This window comes from Eleutherodactylus coqui, chromosome 2 (assembly GCF_035609145.1).
Source record: "Eleutherodactylus coqui strain aEleCoq1 chromosome 2, aEleCoq1.hap1, whole genome shotgun sequence".
In the NCBI taxonomy this organism is placed as follows: Eukaryota; Metazoa; Chordata; class Amphibia; order Anura; family Eleutherodactylidae; genus Eleutherodactylus; species Eleutherodactylus coqui.
Window position 1 is genome coordinate 125,373,879 of NC_089838.1, and position 21,370 is coordinate 125,395,248.

General features: G+C 38.9%; 1 protein-coding gene across 2 annotated transcripts in view; it reads left to right on the forward strand.

The window, feature by feature from the left end:
- LRRIQ1 (leucine rich repeats and IQ motif containing 1) overlaps positions 1 to 21,370 on the forward strand; it is a 168,253-nt gene that overhangs the window by 113,410 nt on the left and 33,473 nt on the right. For both annotated transcript variants that reach the window (XM_066591492.1, XM_066591491.1), the window contains exon 22: positions 1,505 to 1,606. In XM_066591492.1, the coding sequence (XP_066447589.1) occupies positions 1,505 to 1,606 (102 nt within the window). The remainder of the gene's footprint in view (positions 1 to 1,504; positions 1,607 to 21,370) is intronic.

The window sequence follows — 21,370 nt, forward strand, 5'->3', positions numbered from 1 at the left end:
TAAGTGCACTGTGGAAAACCATAGTAAGCCTGGAGTTGGAAATGCTGAGCTTAGTAAGTTTTCTCCAATGTCTTAATTTGCACTTATTGTTGTAAATCATTAAGCTGTAAACATCTCAGTCAGGACAGGTAAAATGCCATAAATCAATTTCTTAATGCTAAGGTTGCCTGCATTTAGAAGTAAAGGGGTTGGATGAGGTTTTTTTTAATTAGTGCTTCCTATGCCCAATCATAATACAATATCCTATACTCACCTCTCCTGGCTCCCCGCATGTCCAGAGCCACACTTTTATACTTAGTGTCTGGTCTCTTTACAGGTTGCATCACAGACTGCTGCAGCCAATCACAGACCTCACCACTTGAACACTGAGGTCTATGATTGGCTGCAGAAACCTGTGATGTCCCGTACAGACTGAATGCGGCCTATAAACACAGCATCAGAGGGTAGACTGGAGGATGTGGCGCTAGAGTTGCAGGGACCATGGAGAGGTGAGTATAGAATGTTTTATTATGATTGGGCATGGGGAGCATAGTTTTAAAAAAAAATTCTCACAAACCCCTTTTGAGACTAATTATTTTATTTTATGCAGATTAGAAAAGAGTTTCTGATATTATTACACATCTAGTGGCTAGCGCTTTATTTTGCAGTGTGTAGTGGCTACTTTTTTTTCTGCTAGTTTTGTATTTTACTAACAGTGGTACAAAACCCATTGGCGAACAGAAAGACACATTGATAATATGATGCACTGTTTGTATTGCATCTAGTCTCACGTTCAGATTCCAGTGGTTTTCAAAGGAAGTCTTTAAAAAATTAGGCTTTTCCTTAAGAAATGAGAATCATCATAACACAGACATGCTTTGAAGACGAAACTGTGTTAGAAAAATTGATTCAAGGTTTCAGAATCCTCTGTGCTAAAGAATTCTTCATCTACAACCTACATAGTTGATTCTTGACTAGAGACTAAAAAAAGACCTTTGCGAAATAAACCCATTTCGTAAAACTCTTTATTTATTGTGTTAAGTTCATCAATTGTAATAAAAAAGGGTTATCAATACTAGTTTCTGTATCTGTATTTTTATCTGTATGCTTTATTTGCATTTATTCTCCAGAATTCTGAAACAAAAAAGTAATATTATTGTTTTAGATGTTGAAAATGTCAGCATTTCTTAACATATTTTTGTCTGGAAGTGTTTTCAAACTTTTATTTAATTTTGCATCTTATGATTTGTATTATCCTCCCACAATAGATTTTTTTCTAATTAATAGGAACTTAGCCCAATTTTTTTCACAGTCACAGAATATTTGGTGTAAAAGTAAACATTTTTTATTCTGGTCTACTGTTGAGCTTTTTTTTTTTGGAGGATATTTTCTTGAAGATACCATATTTTTCTTCTGAAACTGCATGAAACCATGTTGCCTTTTAGACCTAGAAAGAGTAACTTAACCTTTACAAGAGCAAAACAAATCATATCCTTTTAATTTTAACATGTACCTTTTCATCTAGACCCAGCTGTGCGCCTGGCGTTGTTCAAAAATAATGAAAATAAACATGCCCCTGTAATGCCACCAAAGAAGGCACAGCCAATTAAAATAGAGTACTTTCGAGGTTAGTATCAAAGACGATTTCTTATCTATTTGGATATTTGTGTTCAAGAATGTAAAACTGGATATATATATATACATTTTTTTGTGCCAATCTTTTGGTTTATCCTTTATCAAATGTAACCACAATTGCGTAAATGTATGTATAATATATATATATATATATATATATATATAGATAAATATATATTGTATATGCATGTATGTTGGATGTGTTTGCTTCATATATTCCAGTCAATGTATACGAAGCATTCTTCGTCTGACATTCATAATTATCCATAAGCCAACTGAATACATTACACACACAATTGATTTTTCTTTTATCTTCTGTAGTTATCTTACTATTAATCTACAGCCACAGATTTGCAAGAATGTGAAGGATAGTAGCTCAGTGGGGTTTGTATTTAGGGAGTACGCTAATGTATGTAAAAAGATCATCCTCATGTTTTTCAATTTGACCCTAACATTGGCCCCTTCCAGCAAGATGTTCCTCATAAAACTGAGGTTTGCTGGCTAGCTCTATTTGATCTCATTGTTTTCCGTAATGTGCTTGAAGAAAGTATGCTTAATTTCAGCCTGGTAAGCCAAATAAAGGTTTATTTAACCATGCAAATATCAACACCAATACCAACTTTCTGCTCATTGCAATGGAAAATCCATTTACAATACTTTCCATTCTCCCTCCTATCCGCTCAAATAATGATAGTAAATATATCTAGAGGTAAATATTTGATGTAGGAATTGCAGGCTAGGAAATTACACAAGGCAATACAGCGAATACGATATATATTCAGTGAACAGTTTAGCCATTGTTTGTGTTACTATTTCAGTTTTAAATATACCATGATTAGCTAAAAAATGAAATGCAAAAATGAAGAGGCATTTAGCTGGGGCTAAATGATCAAAGCTGCACAGCTCTCCAAACATATAAAGAACATGGATGCACACCTCCTAAATGGGGATAATCCTGATTACCCAACCATATAGAACCATAAAGTTCCTTTTATAGAATAAAAAGATTCATTTTTGTTACCGCACTTTAGAAGCGGCCTTCTACATCTTCTTCTGATCCATTATTCGGCGGAGTTAGTGGAGAAGCCTCAAAAATAGTTTAAAAAAAAAACATCTTTATTATACGTTTTTCACAATTTGTTTTTCAAAGAAAAGTTCTGGGAATATGTTTTTGAAGGAAGAATACAAACACAGAAGATCTGCAAAATGCAGAATGAACTAAAATCATAAGAAAGTTCTTGTAAAAAGCATGTGAATGTTCTAAGAACTTGGTTGTTTGGCTTCCATAGTACATTTTGTCGGTGTTATTCAAATACAGGGTAAAAATTTTAAAAAATTCCCATGCAGAGACACAGTGCTTATTCTGGCACTCTTCCCTCTTGAACAGGACACCAAGGGCTCATGCACACGGTTGTTTCAGGTTGTGTGGAGGCATAATACAGCACCAGTAGAAGTCTTTGGTTCCATACTGTACCTCCATCTACCTCTAGGCCAAAGTGTTTTTTGTTAGCTTCATGAAGAATGTCATGTTTCATCAGATGCCTTATTAAGAGTAGGATTATCTCTCCTTAAAGCAGCATTACGTCATAATACCTTCATGGAACAGTTATGTATAAAGATATCATGCAGAGGCACATGGAACCATTGTTTGTCTCAATGCACCTACTGCATATTGATCTACTGTTTCTTGAGGCTTTAAAAAGTAAGCAAAAATTTAGACAAGTTACACCCCAACCCTGAGAACTTCCTTTCTTCCTCCCTTGCTAAATGTTGGATGTGTGCTTTTATGTATGTACCGGTCGCCCATTTGCACTGTATTAAATGATACTGTCAGATCTCTGGAGCAAAAGATTTGTGGGCTCACCCATGGTGGTGAGGATGGTTGCTAGATTGTGACATTATGAAGTGGGCAAAAAAACGAATACAGTACATAAACAGATCCGAAAATATGTAAGCAGTTATCAATAGTCAATACTGCTGTATTTATTATCTGGTTTCACATGCAACTCGTATACAGCATATGATAGAATAAAGTATAACAGCATCACATTTTAAGGTATTTTCATTTTTATTAGTAGTATAAGTAGATTGAATTAGTAGTTTATTTTAATTTTTATACTAGAAGTACATTCCAGAGAAATTCTAACAAAAGATCTAAAGTGGTGTTTTTTAAGAAAAAGATCCCACATGCTATTACCATTGCATCAGCTCTAATGGATAAACCACAAACTCCTTATCACTGCTATATAATTGACTATTACATTAGCATATTGCATTGGCTGTGATAGTTTGTGCCGCATATGATTTGGCAGAAGTTCTTATCACATCGATCTGTATATACAAAAATCTTATAATGCTATCTTGCTATGTAAACATCCAAAAAGTTTTTTTTTTTAAGTTGAAACATCTTCTAATTGACAAGTGAAGCTTGAATCAATATAATTTACACCTAAGAGCAATGAGGCTCCAAAGGGCCAAAACGATAACAAATATTCATTGAATACAGATGACGGGTGGCAAGAAAGCCTATGGTAAAAAAGACATAATTCCATTACTCTTCAATGTCAGGGTTAGGAAAGCAATACAGACATAAAATCCTCACAAAGGGAAAAATCAAAGTGAACAGAGACAGTCGGGCCGGAATACCAGGAAATGTGAAATCCTATATAAGTTTCTAATAGTCTTTATAGGTCATCTCAGGGAGGCTCTGCAAAAAAGAAGTTAAAAGTCGGGGAGCTCAGTTGTAGTTGCACATTATTAAGTTTACTAGTAAAAGCACATTTTACCCTTTCAAAGAATTCAAATCGGCAATGTTCTGAGCAAAGCTGTTTAGAGTAAAGCCATTTTATCGAGATGCCAAAATAATTTCCCCAAATAGTGCCCATGTAGCAGCACTCGTCTTTCTACAATTGTTAGATCTGGTACCAAAATATGTTGCTTACAAAATTGTTTTTACGAACATGTCAATAGACAATTTTCTGTTCTGTGTATTAAAAACCTATTAGCTTTTTAAGTATGCAAGTCCTTGACTATATCTCAAAGTATGGATATATGTCTGCCATTTGACATCTGTAGAATGTATCCCAAATATTAGAGAATCTCTAAAGATTATTTTGCTGCTAATTGGTTTGTTGTATTAGTAAGAACTACATACGTAATTTATACTTTATGTTCTTGTACATTTTTGTATCCAAATTGATCTAGTAATGAATAACCTAATGCTATCAAAAGAAGCAAAATGCCCTGGTGGATATGTTGAAGAATGTATTGTACTTAAGGCCATACACAATTTTGGCAGAACCAGACAAGCTACTGTGTATAGAAGCATCCCGAATCTTCACCAACAGCAGATATCAGGGGAGATGAGAATTGTACAATTGGATTTCAACTTGTCCAGTCCTTTTGTTCTCAGCTTACTCTATTCTGCCAATTCAGAACACATGCACATTGCCGAGCCCAACGTGCATGTGTATGGGGGGGTTCCAGAGAGATAGCTGCTGGCCAAACGTCCTATCCTATGTGTATGATTCCTAATGAATTTGTCAAGTTTCTACCCTGATAGAGCTGCCTTGGTCAATTGTAAGTGCTATTACTTTTAGTGGGAGATATCTGCTATACCACCAAGTAGTAGGCCACACAAGCTAAGACAGCTAATATGGAAATATGTATTGCCTAAATATCATCTGTTCTAGTTTTCATAATCACTATATAACTGCCTATGGAAGCAATTTCGGTAAATGCAATGTTTGCCAGCTTCATTAATTGGGTTTCCATGGCTGAGCAGTCACACTTAAACTTGAGATCACCATGTACAATGCCAGCCAATAACTGGAATAGTGCACATCCTGTTGGATTTGGCAGAATGTTCTTTGAATTGGAGAATTACACTTAGCTGTAGTGATTTAATAGATGATTTCCTAGTCATGTTCTTAGATCTAGTGAGAGGCATCTGTAGAAGAGTCGAGGTATTTATAGTAGCAAATAGGGGAGACCACCTTCATATTAATGCCACTGTTTTTAGAATGAGATTAGGAAGCGCATATGAATGTTAGGTATATCTAAATGACCATAAGCAACTGAACAGCTGAATATGGCATATACAACATGTATTGTGGAATACAATGGGGTTCTTGTCTTACACTTAAATAGCTTAACACTCAACTAAACAGGCAGAAGATGCTACAAATTTATCGCAGTGGCTCACGCTATATGACAGATTTGGCACATTTTGCTAGACATGTTACACACACTTCTTTTCCTTATGCCACCTCTTAGTTACTTTAGCCCAATATTTTGTGCCAATTTTGGTGCAATTTAGCCATGCCTCTTTTCTCTAAGCCCCTTTTCTTGACAGTTTTTAACACCGTATTCTTTTGGTTAAACTAGTCCATCTTATGGTATGTATGTGTCTATACATATGAAGCAACTATAAATGTAGCACTGTAAAAATGATACAGCGTGAGCAAACACCTTGGCAGAAACCTCAGTAACAGATTAATATAATCCTAATTCTATATGCATAACAAAAAAACTATAAAAAAAAATTGTAAAAATATAGGTAAGAAAGAGAAAACTTTTTTTCTTTGCTTATTCTTTGGATATTTTATACATTATTTACATTTCTGATGTTCTTGTCTCTGAGTTCTCTGAGGGTTTAAAGGGGTATTCTGGTTATGCAAGGTTGCTGTCAAATGAATGATAATCAAAGTTATTAAAGTTTGTAATGTGGTTCTGCTTTGGATTTGTGCTGTATCACTATAAACCATCACCTTCTACTGGCACTTCACAGATTCCCCTGGATACGACCTGTAGCATTCCAGTGTTACAGGTCAGGTTTGCTTAGCAGGAACGACTAGGGATGGCTTTTCTTGTCTTCAGTTCCCGGGACTGGATTGCTGACCAATAGCAGGGCAACGCTTAGCGGGGTTGCACAAGGAAGAAAGTGCAGAATGGGAAAATGTGCGAAATGTAGTTTCAAGCTGCATATCGGTAGGGATGCGGTGGGCATCTTGGAAATAGTGATGGGGTGAAGATCAGAAACAGAGGACAAGATAAGAAGGTAATGCTGTGGCTTCCATCGTGGCACTGTAAGTTCACAGTGGTTTTACCCCCTAGGCATTATTGGTATATCTAATTAATATATCATCAGTGTCTGGGTGGGCAAACCACTTTAAGGCCTCATGTCCACTGGGTAAATGGAATTGCGGAATCCGCAGCGTATTTTGCCCATAGGGAATCATTGGCCATCGGCGGGTCCATTAAATTGATTTTTGCATCCGCAATGGCATTTTAAAAGAATTGCGTTTTTCACGCGCGGGAGAAAAAATGTGGCATGCTCCATTTTGCCGCGGATCGGCCACATTGCTATCACATTGATAGCAATGTGTGTGGATATCTGCAGGCAAAAAAAATACCATTTAAAGCAAATCCGCACGGAATCTGCCGTGGAAATCCGTGGCCGATTCTGCGTGGATTGTATTTTTCTAGTGGACATAAGGCCTAAGTTGTGTATACACTGATCAGCCATAACATTAAAATTTATTATCTTGTTACAATGGCACTTTTCAAGGAGTGGCATACATTAGGCTGCAAGTGAATAAGTAGTTCTTGAAGTTGATATTTTGTAAGCAGGAAAAATGGGCAAGTGCATGGATCTGAATGAATGTGACAAGGTTGAATTGTGATGGTTAGATGACTTGGTCAGAACCTCTCCAAAATAGCAATCTTGTGGGGTATTTCCAGTATACAGGGGTTAATAAATACCCCCTGTTATAATATTATAAATTATAAGAAAGTAAAAACTGATACGTTTCATGATCATATATATAACCACTAGGCCAAAGGGTATGTGCCCAAAAGGCCCAATGTCCACAGGCAGATTTTATTTATTGAATCCGTGCGGGTGTCCCACGCTGGAGATCCGCAGCTCTAGCCGCCCATAGAGAAGCATTGGGCATCCGCACTTCATTTAAGTCCTGCGGATTTGATTTTAAATGATTCGCGGATGCCATGCACGGATAATAAATTGCAACATGCTCCATTTTACGGTGGATCACGCGCGGATCTGGCTCCATTTATTTGTATGGGAGCTTAGGATCCGCAGATACATTAAAATGCATTTGCGGATCTGCTGCAGATTTGAAGGTTAGAAGCAATTAGGGAGTTGGGAAAAGTCTGGGAGGTGAGGTTGTGGATTTTTTTTAACGCAGATGATTTGCAGTACATCCGCGGTAAGTCCACAATCTTCTGCAAGGAAAAACAAGTTACATTTTAAGACTACCCGCAGTACATCTGCTACAGAATTCTGCATGAAATATCTGTGGACATGAGGTCTCACACTCCAAGGTGACTTCAAATGTGCTTTATAACTTATAACAAGAGATACATTATATACATACACATGTCAGTTCCGGCAGAACCTCTTTTTGCTAAGTAAGGGGGGATTCCTGTCCACTATAATGATATAAAATGCTCTCGTCCTTTAAAAGAAGGTTGGCAGCATTTGAGTTGTGTTTTATGATGCAACAAAGTTACAGAACTCTATAAAACACACGGCTGAGGAACCTCTTTTTTGAAAAATAGAGAGCATGGCATGTGAGAAAATCAGTTGTTGGCACAGGAGAAAGAACTTTCTGCAAAATCCGTCTGCAACAGACTGCTTTGGCACAAAGAGATATATAATGCCAACGGAGCGCCATTCATCTGCATAATCATTAGGTTCTGGTACCAGAATTTGTTTTTACCAAACGTATATTTTACTAACGTAGAAAATTAAGTGAACGTAAATTGAACATTTCCACTGATGTGTATAATAATCCTGTTCTAATTAATCAGATTGTACTCCTGATTCATTATACAGAATGCATAAAGAAAGTATTTGTGTATAAAGAATACAACAGTTGTAATGAAGTAGAGTTTAAATTAGGAACTTATCATAGGATTTCCACCAGCTGTTAATTCTTGTTACAGTGCCATTTTTCTTTATAATTAATCTCTGGATTGGAGGTATACAGATTAATGCAGACCTATAGTTCTTTAACTGATAGAGCTGTTTCTTCTAGCAATCCAAAACTATAAAAGGGAAGCTGCAGGGCAATTCCATTCCTTGCATTTGCTATAATAGCACACCAGCTAGCAGTAGTCTAAAATCTAGAATGGTCTAGTGCTTCACAATGGAATATGGAGTAAGTTTATTTTATAAACGTCTGTATCCTGTTTATGAGCTATAGCAAAATGGTTAATTTGTGTTGAGGTTATTATGTCCGGTCATATTGTTATCATGTTCAATAACAATGTAATCTCTTATTAAAATTCACTTTCTAACTCCTGAATGGATTTTCTTTAACATGTCCTGTGATGTCCTTGCCAAATTGTTCCGATATTGGAAAGTGATGGCTTATCGTTGTAACCTATAGTGGCCCCACCAATCCTGAAAATGATAGATGAGAATGCCCAATCACTGGTTTATTGTTCCATCAGCATTAATGCTTTCACTTGTGCAGCACTCTTCCATTCTATTGAATAGAACGTTTTGCATTATCGGCAATATTGTGCGTCGATTGACTGCTACAGGTGGGTAGGGTTTTGAATGCCTGCAGTCAGGGGCATACGTATAGGGGGTGCAGAGGGTGCGGTTGCACCTTGGCCCAGGAGCCCTAGGTGGCCCATAAAGTCTACCTTCCCCTATATTGCAAACCAATGCTATCAATGAAACTTAATAGTTGGGGTTTAGTTTCAGATTTTGCACTGGGGCCCAGCAGCTTCAAGTTACGTCTCTGCATGCTTTAGCCTTTCCATTCTCTTGATCAGTGGGGGCCTATAGATCAGGCTTCCACAATCAAAGTGATAGAATGCCCTAGTGATGTGCCCTCACTTTAACAGATGAGCATACACATTTTCGCAATAGTTTTGTTGAAGCAGGTAAGAGATCTGTTGCAGATTTGCATTTGTTTCTACAGAATTCACTATGACAGCCGTCTATTCAGTTTGGCTTTAGTGTTTTATCTGTTTCTTAAGGACGTATTCCTTAGTGGAATGAAACAATAAAATGCTGCGTCATTCAGTTCAGTAATGCAATTTATGTATTGAGCGATCCTTTTCTTTCCTTATTAAAATTAAGAATGACTGGAGATATATATTTGTTAATCAATACACAAAATTAATTTGTCTTACAATCTATTCCATTGGCTTTAATCTGGGGGCCGTTGGGGGACTACTGTGGATCTACGGCCCCCACCACCACCACCTATTTGCTATTAATGGAAAACAAAAAAAAATGCATAGCTGTTTGTTTTTTCAGATTTTTGCTTGCTGCAGAATGTTTCTTTTTTATTTTACTTTTAATTTTAAAAAAGGTCTACAACCCACACTACAACAAGCTAGAAGGTGATGATTACTTGACACTTGCTCCTCACGCTTTGATAAGCCCATAGCATTGCTCAATGTTCAACAACGTTTTGACCACTTTGTATACCGTATATAGGTAAAAAGAAAACCTTTGGTTAACTAAATAAGAACAAAATTTTATATCCATTGATTATTTTAAAAAAAAAAACCCTGTAGTTATGTAATTATACGGTATAAGTGAATTTGTTACATCAGTTTAGCTTTAATAGCACCATAACAAATAATCAGCTTCTCATTTACTACTGAAAACTCCATTACTCTTTTAGTCTTATTTGTATAGATACTAATAAATGTCACTGGATGAAGAAGCATACGTATCTGGTTAAAAATAGAATTAGCAAGGAAGGGGGGGGGGTTGGCTCAAATTTTTGTTTTGATCAATCAACTTTTAATTAAAGCAGTTCAGATCTAGCTCTGTATGTAGCAAGTAAAACTTAAACATATACATTTCCAAAAACATGAAAGATCTTTATCTTAAGATGTGATGAAACGGAGGAAGTTTGAGAATCAGAGCAAAGTATAGCTTTGTTTCTTATTATCTAGTGTGAGCTCACACAACAATAGAGGCTTGCACATTGAAATATTTTCTCATTTGAAGAAATAAATGGCTCTCTACCAGCCCTTTAACATGTAAAATGAGTAGGTTAGTTATGTCCAATACATCCAAAAAGAGCCAGGATAAAATAAACATGAGGAGTTGGATATCTTGGAAAAAATCTGTCATGGGTTTGGGTTAATCATCTCCAGAAGAATTTCAACTTGATGCCTGAAATGTTAGACTTCTTGGAGAAAGTAGTAAGGCCTGAGGCAGTGTTGATCTGAAGGAGTGCTCTCCATGGGTCAGATTTGCTCTGCTGGCAGAGTGCAAACCCAGTTCACTGGAGCAGCCATATGAAAAATACTGCTTTGACCTTCTGTAGCATGCACTTGGGCTACATGGACATCATTGTAATAGCCACAGAATTGCAGTTAAGAATAAATTGAGAGATGAAACCTGTAAGTAATTTTGAATCTCACTGTCTTACAAGCAAAACATTCCATTAATCTTACATAGAGTCTTTAGACATGAGCCCATGTAATGAAAAATGGCCAGATGAATAAAATACACGTGAGTAATTGTTGCGAATATATGACAGATTCTTTTATTGTTGATTTGATTCTTCTTAAGACAACTTCTTTTGAACACACTCCCACTAAGACAGGGTTAGGGCCATTCACATTCTTTTACATCTGACCATTGTATGACCTGATAACTATTTCCTGTGCCTAAACAAGGTTACGACCTGGGTCTGGGAGAGCAAAATACAGATAATTTTAGAATCCATTGAAACCTGAATGATTTTTTTTAATTGGAGGAGGACAAAGTCTGAATTAATTCCTTATTGAACCAAGTGTTTTCAACACTCGGACTTAATCGGAACGGTTAAAAATAAACACACCGTCTGTTGCCGTGTTCCGAAGTTCAGAAGGTTGACGTTGTTTTTTAAATAAAATAACAGAAAATGGAAGAGCAGTGTTTTCCTCCATGCCATTAATGCCAGATTTAAAGATGTGTTCAATTCACCTTCTTGAGTCTCTTCCTGCTTAGACATCCCGATTAAGGACCATTTTACTTACAAATGTTTTTTTTAACTGATTTAAACTGGAATCACAGAGTATATACAGTGTAGGTTATTTTAGCTTTACGCGTATAAATATAAATATAAATATATATATATAACAATTCAAAAACATTAAAAAAAAAAACATTAAAAAAATTGCAAGCAATGAAAAACAATTGTTGTTTGGCTATAAAGTAAATGAACTTTAGGTCTGTAGGCACCCGAGCCATATATTTTGTAGATTTCAGTGCGTGCTCCAAAAATATGCTGACATATATGCTTCAGATTAGATTGTAAGCCTCATTGGGGATAGGGCCTAATGTGACATGTACAGCGCTGCTCAATATGGTGATGCTATATAATTGAGTAACAGAAAGAAGTTGTGCTAAATATATGATGATGCATACACTGAAAGAAATATTTGAGACAATATCAGTTAGTTTTTTTAAAAAGAGCACCTGTGTAATCCTGAAAACAAAAAGCCTTCTGCTCATTGGTGATTTTTACTTAGTGTCTCTTTCCTTTCGTGTTGTTTTATGAGCTTTAGATTTCTCCTTTTATTTTTATTTTTTGCTCTATTTTTGACTGCTAAATAAATTTAGATAAGTTGGTAGTATTTTAGTGTTGCTAGACTACTGGTATATCTAATCCATCTATCACTGGATCAGTGTAATATTACTATACATTTATAAAGATATTATATACAGTGTGATCCAAAGGTATGGAGATACCTGGATAAATGGAAAACCATGGTCGAGAACACCAACCTATGTGTGGCATGTTGCTAAGAGGAAGGGGGCAAATCTGTGTTTAACATGGTGGCCATTTTAAAAGCCGCCATCATGGTACCAAGTCAATATTTTCAAATGGAAAGTGGTGCAAGTGACATGTGTATCTGAAAGAGAGTCCAATAAGGAATCCAAATATGTACTTATATGTGATATACTTTTACTCCCACAAAAAGTTTTCCCTTTGTTACAGACACAGGTATAAGATTAACACACAAGGAGGAGACGGAGATTGTCCTGATATCTGGGGAGCACGGTACCCGAGTCATTGCAGCAGATTTCAACAGTCATCCACTAGCAGACCACCCATCTGCCATGGCACAGTTGGCAAATTGCCTGCAAAATTTTGCCAGGCAGGGTCTGTGTTGGACCTGCCAAAAAGTGGACATAACAAAACTGCCACAGATGAAGCAACAACAATTCCCATTCTGGTGTGCTTCTGCAACAGCCCACATCGTAGCACCTGACATCTGTCACAGAAAAGCAGAGTGAGCCCAACCTTCATTGGGTGGATACTGGCTATGCAAGAATGGCTTCCGTACAAGATCCAGTTGCTGCATCATCGTAATGAGGATGATCCCGATCTCCACATTGAATTTGCGGAATGGGTGTGACAGCAGTCGCAATACAACCCACATTTCACAGGGACTGTACTCTTCAATGATGAAACAAACTTCTATGTAAATGGAAAGGTGAACAAACAAAACTTTACTACTGGTCCAACACTGGACAGATCACCCCAAGATGGTTGGCACACAGAATGTCATTGGCAGTAACCTTACTGCTGCCAAGTATCCACAATTGCTATGTAACGAGGTGTTCTTGTTACTGCAACGAAGATGGTGCCTCCTCACATTAGAGCAATGATGTCCATGAGTTTTTGGATGAGCAGTTTCTGGGGTAGTGGATTGGGTGTTGTGGCCTCTGTGCTCACTGAATTTCACTCCCTTCACCTTCTACCTGTGTAGAGATATCAAGTCCAGGGTTTACGCAATGAAAATTCAGACTGTGCACATGCATCACTGTATCCCGCAGGCATTTCTGCAGATGTGTTGCTCGCAGTATCATGAATGAGAGAAGAGGATAGCCTTAATGATTCAAAACAATGGGGAGCACATCGAGCATATCCTGTAGTAGTGTTCCTAACGAGGAAAATTTGTTAATAACTTTGGCAGAAATAAAGGTACATGTCATTTAAGATTTACATCAAATTTTTTATGAGATACATATCTTACATGCACCCCTTCCTTTAAAAATATTGACTTGGTTCCAAGATGGCAGCCTTCAAAATAGCCGCCATGTTAAACACCACCCCTCACAGATTTGCCCCTTTTCCCTTTGCAACATGCCATACACAGGAAGGCGTCCCCAACCATTGTTTTCCATTTATTCAGGTGCCTCTATACCTTTTGGATCACACTGTACAATTCAACAGTGCTAATTGGCACCACTGCAGTAATCTTGCACTGGCTCAAGTAGAAACAGGTTCCCATTAGGGTCAAAAACTACCCATGGGAATTCATGTCAATATTTGGCATATGTCAAGTTATGGCAAATAACAAAAATTTTCACTGCAACCCCTAGTACCATTTTTTCTGTTTAAATGTTGGATATGCTCTGATCAGCCATAATCTTAAAACCAACTTTCTAGTATTGTGTAGGTCCCCCTCATGTTGCTAAAACAGCTCTGACCCATCAAGGCATGGACTCCATAAGAACTCTGAAGGTCTCCTAAGGTGTTTGGCACCATGACCTTAGCAGCACATCCTTTTAAGGCCTTAGTCAGACGGGCGTTTTTTTCGCGCGATTTGCGCATGCGCATGCGTCCGGCGATTTTTTAAAACCATTGCTTTGCAATGGTATCGGACACATGAGCGCTTTTTATGCGCTCATCCGATAAATTATAGAACAGAAATCGCAGATCGCACCTATCTGCGATCTGCGATTCCTGTTCTCTTCTCTATATGCGCTCAATGGGGCCAGCGGCAGCAGCGCCGACCCCATTGAGAACATATAGAAGACAAATCATTCTTCTCTGCGACAGCTGTAACAGCTGTGGCAGAGAAGAACGATGTTTGCCCATTGAAAGCAATGGGCTGCCGGCGTGCGCGGGATGAATTGTCGGGAAGGGCTTAAATATATAAGCCCTTCCCTGCAATTCATCCAGAAAAGTGTTAAAATAAAAAAAATATATATACTCACCTGCTCCCGGCAGACGGAGTTCCGCGCAGCCGGCCTGCAGTGGGTGTGAAGGGGATGTGAGTCAGACCTGCCTCTGATTGGCTCAGCGCTGAGCCAATCAGGGGGCAGGTCTGACTCACACCCCCTTCACACCCACTGCAGGCTGGCCGCGGGGAACTCCGGCTGCCGGGAGCAGGTGAGTATGTATATTTTTTTTATTTTAACACTTTTCTGGATGAATTGCAGGGAAGGGCTTATATATTTAAGCTGTTCCCGACAATTCATCCCACACTCGCCCGCAGCACATTGCTTTCAATGGAGCCGGCTGTATTGCTGGCTTCATTGAATGCAATGCGCTGGACAGCTCCGGCCCGTTTCTAATGAAACACGGCTAGGAGCAGATTTTCGGGCACCGGTCACGCGATTTGCAGATGCGCACCCGACATGCGATCCGCAAATCGCGCGAAAAAACGCCCGTCTGACTAAGGCCTAATAGTATATAGGGGATATAAAAAATCTACCCACCCATGTTAAAATGCCATGTTTTTGGTCATGTTAAGAAATCCCACAAAGATAAATCATTTCAGATTTATTTCCACCTTTCCAATCTGTACAATTCAATTGAAAAACAAACTGAAATCTTTTAGGGTGAAAAAAGGTAATAAGAAAACTAAAATAATGTGGCTACATAAATGTGCACACCTTAAAACTAATAGTTTCTTTTTGTATAAGTTGTTACCGCAAAGACAGAGGAAGTAGAAATGTACATCCATGTTTGTAATCTATGAAAATGCAAATAAAAAAGAGTTTATAAAAAAAAACAAAAAAACTAATAGTTTGTTGATGCACCCTTCAACTTTATGACAACATTCAATCTTTTTGGGTAGGTGTCTAGCAGCATGGTACATCTTAACTTGGCAATCTTTGCCCACTCTTCCTTGTAAACGCATTCCAAATCTGTCAGATTGTGAGGGGCATCTCATGTTTAGCGCCCTCTCCAGGTCAACCCACAGATCTTCAGTGGGAATCAGGTCTAAGCTCCTACTGGGCCATCGCAAAACTTTGATCATCTTTTGGCTAAGCGATTCTTTTGTTGATTTGGAGGCATGCTTTGGGTTGTTGTTGTGCTTGAAGGTGAAATTGCTCTTCATTTTCAGCTTTTAAGCGGAGGCCTGGAGGATTTGCGCCAAAATAGACTGATATTTAGAACCGTTCAAAATTCCCTCCACCTTGACTAAAGCCCCAGTTTCAGCAGTAGAAAAACAGCCCTAAAGCATAATGCTGCCTCCACCATGCTTCACTCTGGGCATGGTGTTCTTTTGCTGATGCGCAGTGTTGGCTTTTCACAAAACATACCCTTTGGAATTATGGCCATAAAGTCCAACCCTGGTTTCATCAAATCATAACACGTTCTCCCACTTTTGGCAGATTTATATAGGTTTTGGCAAAAGATAGTCAGGCTTGGATGTTTTTATTTTGTTAGAAAAGGCTTCCGTCTTGCCCCCTCTCCCCCACAGCCCAGAGTTATGAAGAATACAGGAGATGGTTGTTACATGTACTACACAACCAGTACTTGCCAGAAATTCCTGCAGCTCCTGTAATGTTGCTGGCAGCCTCTTGGCAGCCTCTCTGACCAATTTTAATCTGGTCTTTTCAAAACTTTTTGAAGGTTATCCAGTTCTCGGTAATGTTACTGTTGTGCTAGATTTAATCCACTTCTTGATGACCGTCTTCACTTTGTCCCATAGCATATGTAATGCCTTGGAAATGCTTTGGTCCCCTTCTCCTAATTGATACCTTCCAACAATCAGATCCCTGTGATGTGCTGTAAGCGCTTTACGGCTTTTGCTGAAAAATGCAACTAAGACCATGAAAATCCTACTGGAAGAGCTGAACTTTATATGGGGTGAATGAGAATCCCTGCGGAGCGCTGACTACTAGTTATCATGAGTGTAAATGTGATTGGCTAATGCTGAACACAGCACCATCCCCAAATATAAGAAGGTGTGAACACTTATGCAACCACATTATTTTAGTTTTGTTATTTTGTTTTTTCCACCCTAAATGAGTTGCTTCTTTTTCAGTGGAATTATACAGAAAACTGGTCACATGGAAGGTGGGAATAAATCTGAAATCATTCATCTTTGTTGGATTTTTTAACATGACAGAAATAATGGCACTTTAACAGGAGCATGTAGGCTTTTCTATATCCACAGTAAGTTGCAAGGTGAGACCTCCATGGATTTAACTTATTTTTTAATTAAATCGCACAGATATTTGATCCCATTGAGATCTGGAAAATATAGAGATCAAGTCAATGCCTTGAATTTTTTTGTCATATTCTTCAATTTCATTCCTGAGCAATTTGTGCAGTGTAGTAGGTTGCATTATCCTGCTGAAAGAGGCCACTGCCAATAAGGAATACCATTGCCATGAAGGGGTAAAGATGGTAGGTGATATATATTGATGTAACATTCCCATGAATATCAAGACACAAGGTTTCCCTAGCAGAACATGGCTCAGAGCTCTCCGTCGGCTTTCCTTTTTCCCATTGTACATGCTGGTGCAAGTGACAGTCACCCTAGCCAACCTTAACTAGCCCACACTCCCCACATGCATCACTGAGCCTTTTGTACTCATAACCCTGTTGCCAGTTAATTGGTGGTTGTTCCTTGTACATCTCTATGGAGGAACTAACCACTGCATAATGGGAACATTCCACAAGACCTGCCATTTTGAAGATGTTCTGATAGAAAGGCCACATTCAGATCGAAGGGCAATATTCCCTCTGTGAAGCAGTCACTATACAGAGTACCCATGGGTCGATAATATAGAACCATATATACCAGATGCTGCTGTAAAGCAGTCCATGCGAGGTTGTCCATTGAGTATGAAACCATACCTGAGACATGAATTAACTTGTGTTTTTGGTTTCTTATCATTACTGTGCATGAGCATTTAGATTACCTGAGTAATCTCCCTCTGTATATTTATTAACCTGGTGTTTGCATTTGATTCTAGAAGTAAAGATATCTAAATGTGTGATATTTTTGTTCCTAAAGGTTAATTTTTTTTCTATAAATATCCAGTCATACATGATTTTAATGGATTTACCTTTAATCTGATAGGGAAAGATTGTCTTTGGGAGGCTGCCAGACTATGAAATAAAATACACTGTCCTTCAGATAGCTATCAGATCAACTCTCTTCCTTGGCTTTTTGGGTACAAATCTGACAGCATCTGCTTTCTAATTATGTAAACACTTGCAAAATCAGCAATTTATCTCCGTAGCGGCTGAGGGTGGCAGCTCCAGCTCTAAGTAATAATAATAAACAGAGCAGCCACTTTCGCATATGACAAATCATAAGACAATTGGACCTGAAGTTAACTGGTTTAATCATGCTCTTTGGCAGTCATTTATGCTCAGGGCTTTTCTACCGTTATGAAATCAAAGATCTGGAATTCTGGTGAACATGATAGCGTAATAAGTTTTCTCAATTACAGATCAGTTCATTATTTAGCCAGGGCTATGTCATTTTAATGTCTGCGATGTAATAGACATTTGTCACTGGGCAGGAATGAGTTACCTGTAAATAATGATAAAAACAAATACTTATCCTAAAATATATTACCAGGTATGTTTTTTATGTATTTATGTAGTTTTGCACTCACCCTGTCAAGTGTATAGTAAAATAGTATTGTGCACGTTTATACACTTTTATTCCATTTTCAAGATCAGCAGATAGGTTAGGGTTACCACAATTAATTCTACAAGCATGATCCCTCAGGCCCCCTGCACACTGCAAAGCCGGATTTCGCATGTGGAATCCCACAGCGGAATCTGGCTCTGCCAGCAGCGGGGTCCGCGTATACCTGCTCTGTGGTGGGAGAATCTGTGCTGGTGGTTCGCCATCGCACATACGCAGTACAGATTTTTTTTCCAATTTTTTTACCCCACGTCATCACCTAGTACAATGTTCACTGCAGACGGGGCGCGGAACGGACGGCTTCCACTGACTTAAATGGAAGCTGTCTGTGCAGAATCTGCACAAAAATGGAGCATGCTGCGATTTTTTTTTTCTCCGCAAGCAGAAATCGCAATTGATTTCCGCCTGTGTGGAGGAAACAGCGGATATCCATAGTAAGTAATGGGTGGTATTTGTTGTGGATTCGCGGTGCGGATGATGACCGTGAGCAGGAGCCCCTAATCTCAAAATATTCATCATGTATTGTTTCTTTTTCTTAGTGTGAGAAGATTAATCCTTCTCTCACACTGCATTTTTGTGATCTGTTTAAAATATGCCCATTAAGCAGATTTAAAGGTTGCTGTTCACCAAACAGAGCTCCTTTGCGCATTATCTGTTGAGGATGTAGAATTTTTTTCATTGTGAGTGGGCTAGCGCTGTAGACTGCGCCATTTTATCCAAATGCGTCCTGGAAAAACGTAAATATTAAGCAAATACCATAATGTTCTATGGCATCCGTTATCGGCATTCTTTTGACAGACACATCATGAGCTTTTCAATAGCTTTTCATGACATATAGAGATGAGCGAGTATACTCGCTAAGGCACATTACTCGAGCGAGTAGTGCCTTATCCGAGTATCTCCCCGCTCGTCACTAAAGATTCGGGGGCCGGCGGGGGCCAGGGAGCGGCGGTGGAGAGCGGGGAGGAACAGAGGGGAAATCTCTCCCTCTCTCCCCCCTGCTCCCCGCCGTAACTCACCTGTCACCCGCACCGGCCCCCTGAATCTTTAGAGACAAGCGGGGAGATACTCGGATAAGGCACTACTCGCTCAAGTAATGTGCTTTAGCGAGTATACTGGCTCATCTCCAATGACATACCATTATAGCTTATGGATTCTTTGAATGGATGTCTAACAATCGCCTATAGGCTATAAAGGCATAGATTTAACGGATACATTTTTTTACAGACTGCTATTATATCCTATGTGCTTCAGATGCCACTGTTAGGCATTTATCTTGGCCTTTGTTAAACATATACATCAAGAGCTTTTCCTGGTGCATAAGTTTAACAAAAGCCATTAAAGCAGTGTGAAAAGAGCCTAAATAGAGTTTCATACCAGCCTAACAAAAACTCATGAGAGTAGTATTTTAATAGAAATGTATGCACCCTTTAGAGTTACAGCCCCTTTAAAGAAAATCAAAAAGACTCTTGGTTAGACCAACCTGTCATTTTCTTGTTTGCTAGCAGTCAGGTAGTGTCAGACAAGTTTATAAACTTCCTATGATAAATTGGATGGTGTGCTTAACTGCATGGAAAGGGCACATTGAATGTACATGTTATTACATGTCACCTTTTAGATATTACCTTTATTTATGGCAATCTTGCCCTTATGAGGACAGCAATGCAATATTCCACCAGAGACTGCACAATAAAATCGGTGCCTCTTTAGTCTTGAACTAGCATTTAGAGATGAGCAAGCGTACTCGCTAAGGCAAATTACTCGAGCGAGTATTGCCTTTTTCAAATACATGCCCGCTCGTCTCAAAAGATTCGGGTGCCCCGGCGGGGAGCGGCAGGGGAGAGCGGGGAGGAACGGGGGGGGAGATCTCTCTCCCCCCCTGTTCCCCCATGCTCACTCTGCCCTGCGGGAGTGAGCGGGCAGGGGAGAGAGAGATCTCCCTGCCGGCACCCGAATCTTTTGAGACGAGCGGGCAGGTACTCGAAAAAGGCAATACTCGCTCGAGTAATTTGTACGCTTGCTCATCTCTACTAGCATTCAATCCCTCTCATGACTTTTATCACCTATCCTTTTAATTTGACATCATAGAACATACTCTGATGGGTGGTGATTTCAGCGCTGAGACACCCACCAGTCCCTGGGGTTCTGTGTTTCCCTTTCCTCCTTACTGTGAACTCTGCACCCCCGCAGTGAGGAAGAGATTGAATAGAGCATGGTTGCACATGCACAGTGCCTCTCCAAGGGGTCTGCAGGATTTAGCCAAACACTGGTATTTGGCTATCTTCGTCAACTGCAATGTCAATTGCAGATGGGCCACAGGTTGGACAGCTTCCATTGACTTCAATGGAAGCCGTCTGTGCTCGAACCGCACTAAAATGGAGAATGCTGCAATTTTTTACACCTGTGGAATCCGGAAAACAAATCTGCATGTGTAAATTCAAGTGCGGATGCCTACGGCTCCCGATGGGCGGCTTGAACTGTGGATCTTCTGCACGGATTCCACAATTCAAACCCACGTGTGGACATTGGTCCTTAGTATTAGGATCTTTCTCAGGCAGCTTTTTAGTAATACAGAGGTTTTGAGGTGTAAAAACATAAGAAAGATGATAGGCTGAAAAAAGACATGTCCCCCTAATTATCCAGATTCATTTACAATCACATTCTGTTCTCTCGTGTTAATTACTTTGCCAAATGTAATACTTTGTATCATTTGCAAATATTGATATTTTACTGTGCAACCCTACTACCAGGGCATTTATAAATCTATGAAAAAGAATAGGGCCCAGTATGGACTCCTGTGGTACCCCACTGGTGACCCAATCAGAGTATGTACCATTAGTAACCATCCTCTGCTTTCTATCATTGAGCCAGGTACTTACCCACTTACACACATTCTCACCCAAACCAAATACAGTATTAAACGCTTTGAAAAAGTCTAGATATACAAGACTCTGACTGGTCCAATCTAGAGCTTACCTCCTCGTAGAAGATGATCAGATTGATTTGACAGAAGAGACCCCTCAAAAACCCCTGCCGATATGTTATACAGCTATTTTACTTGAGATCCTCTAGG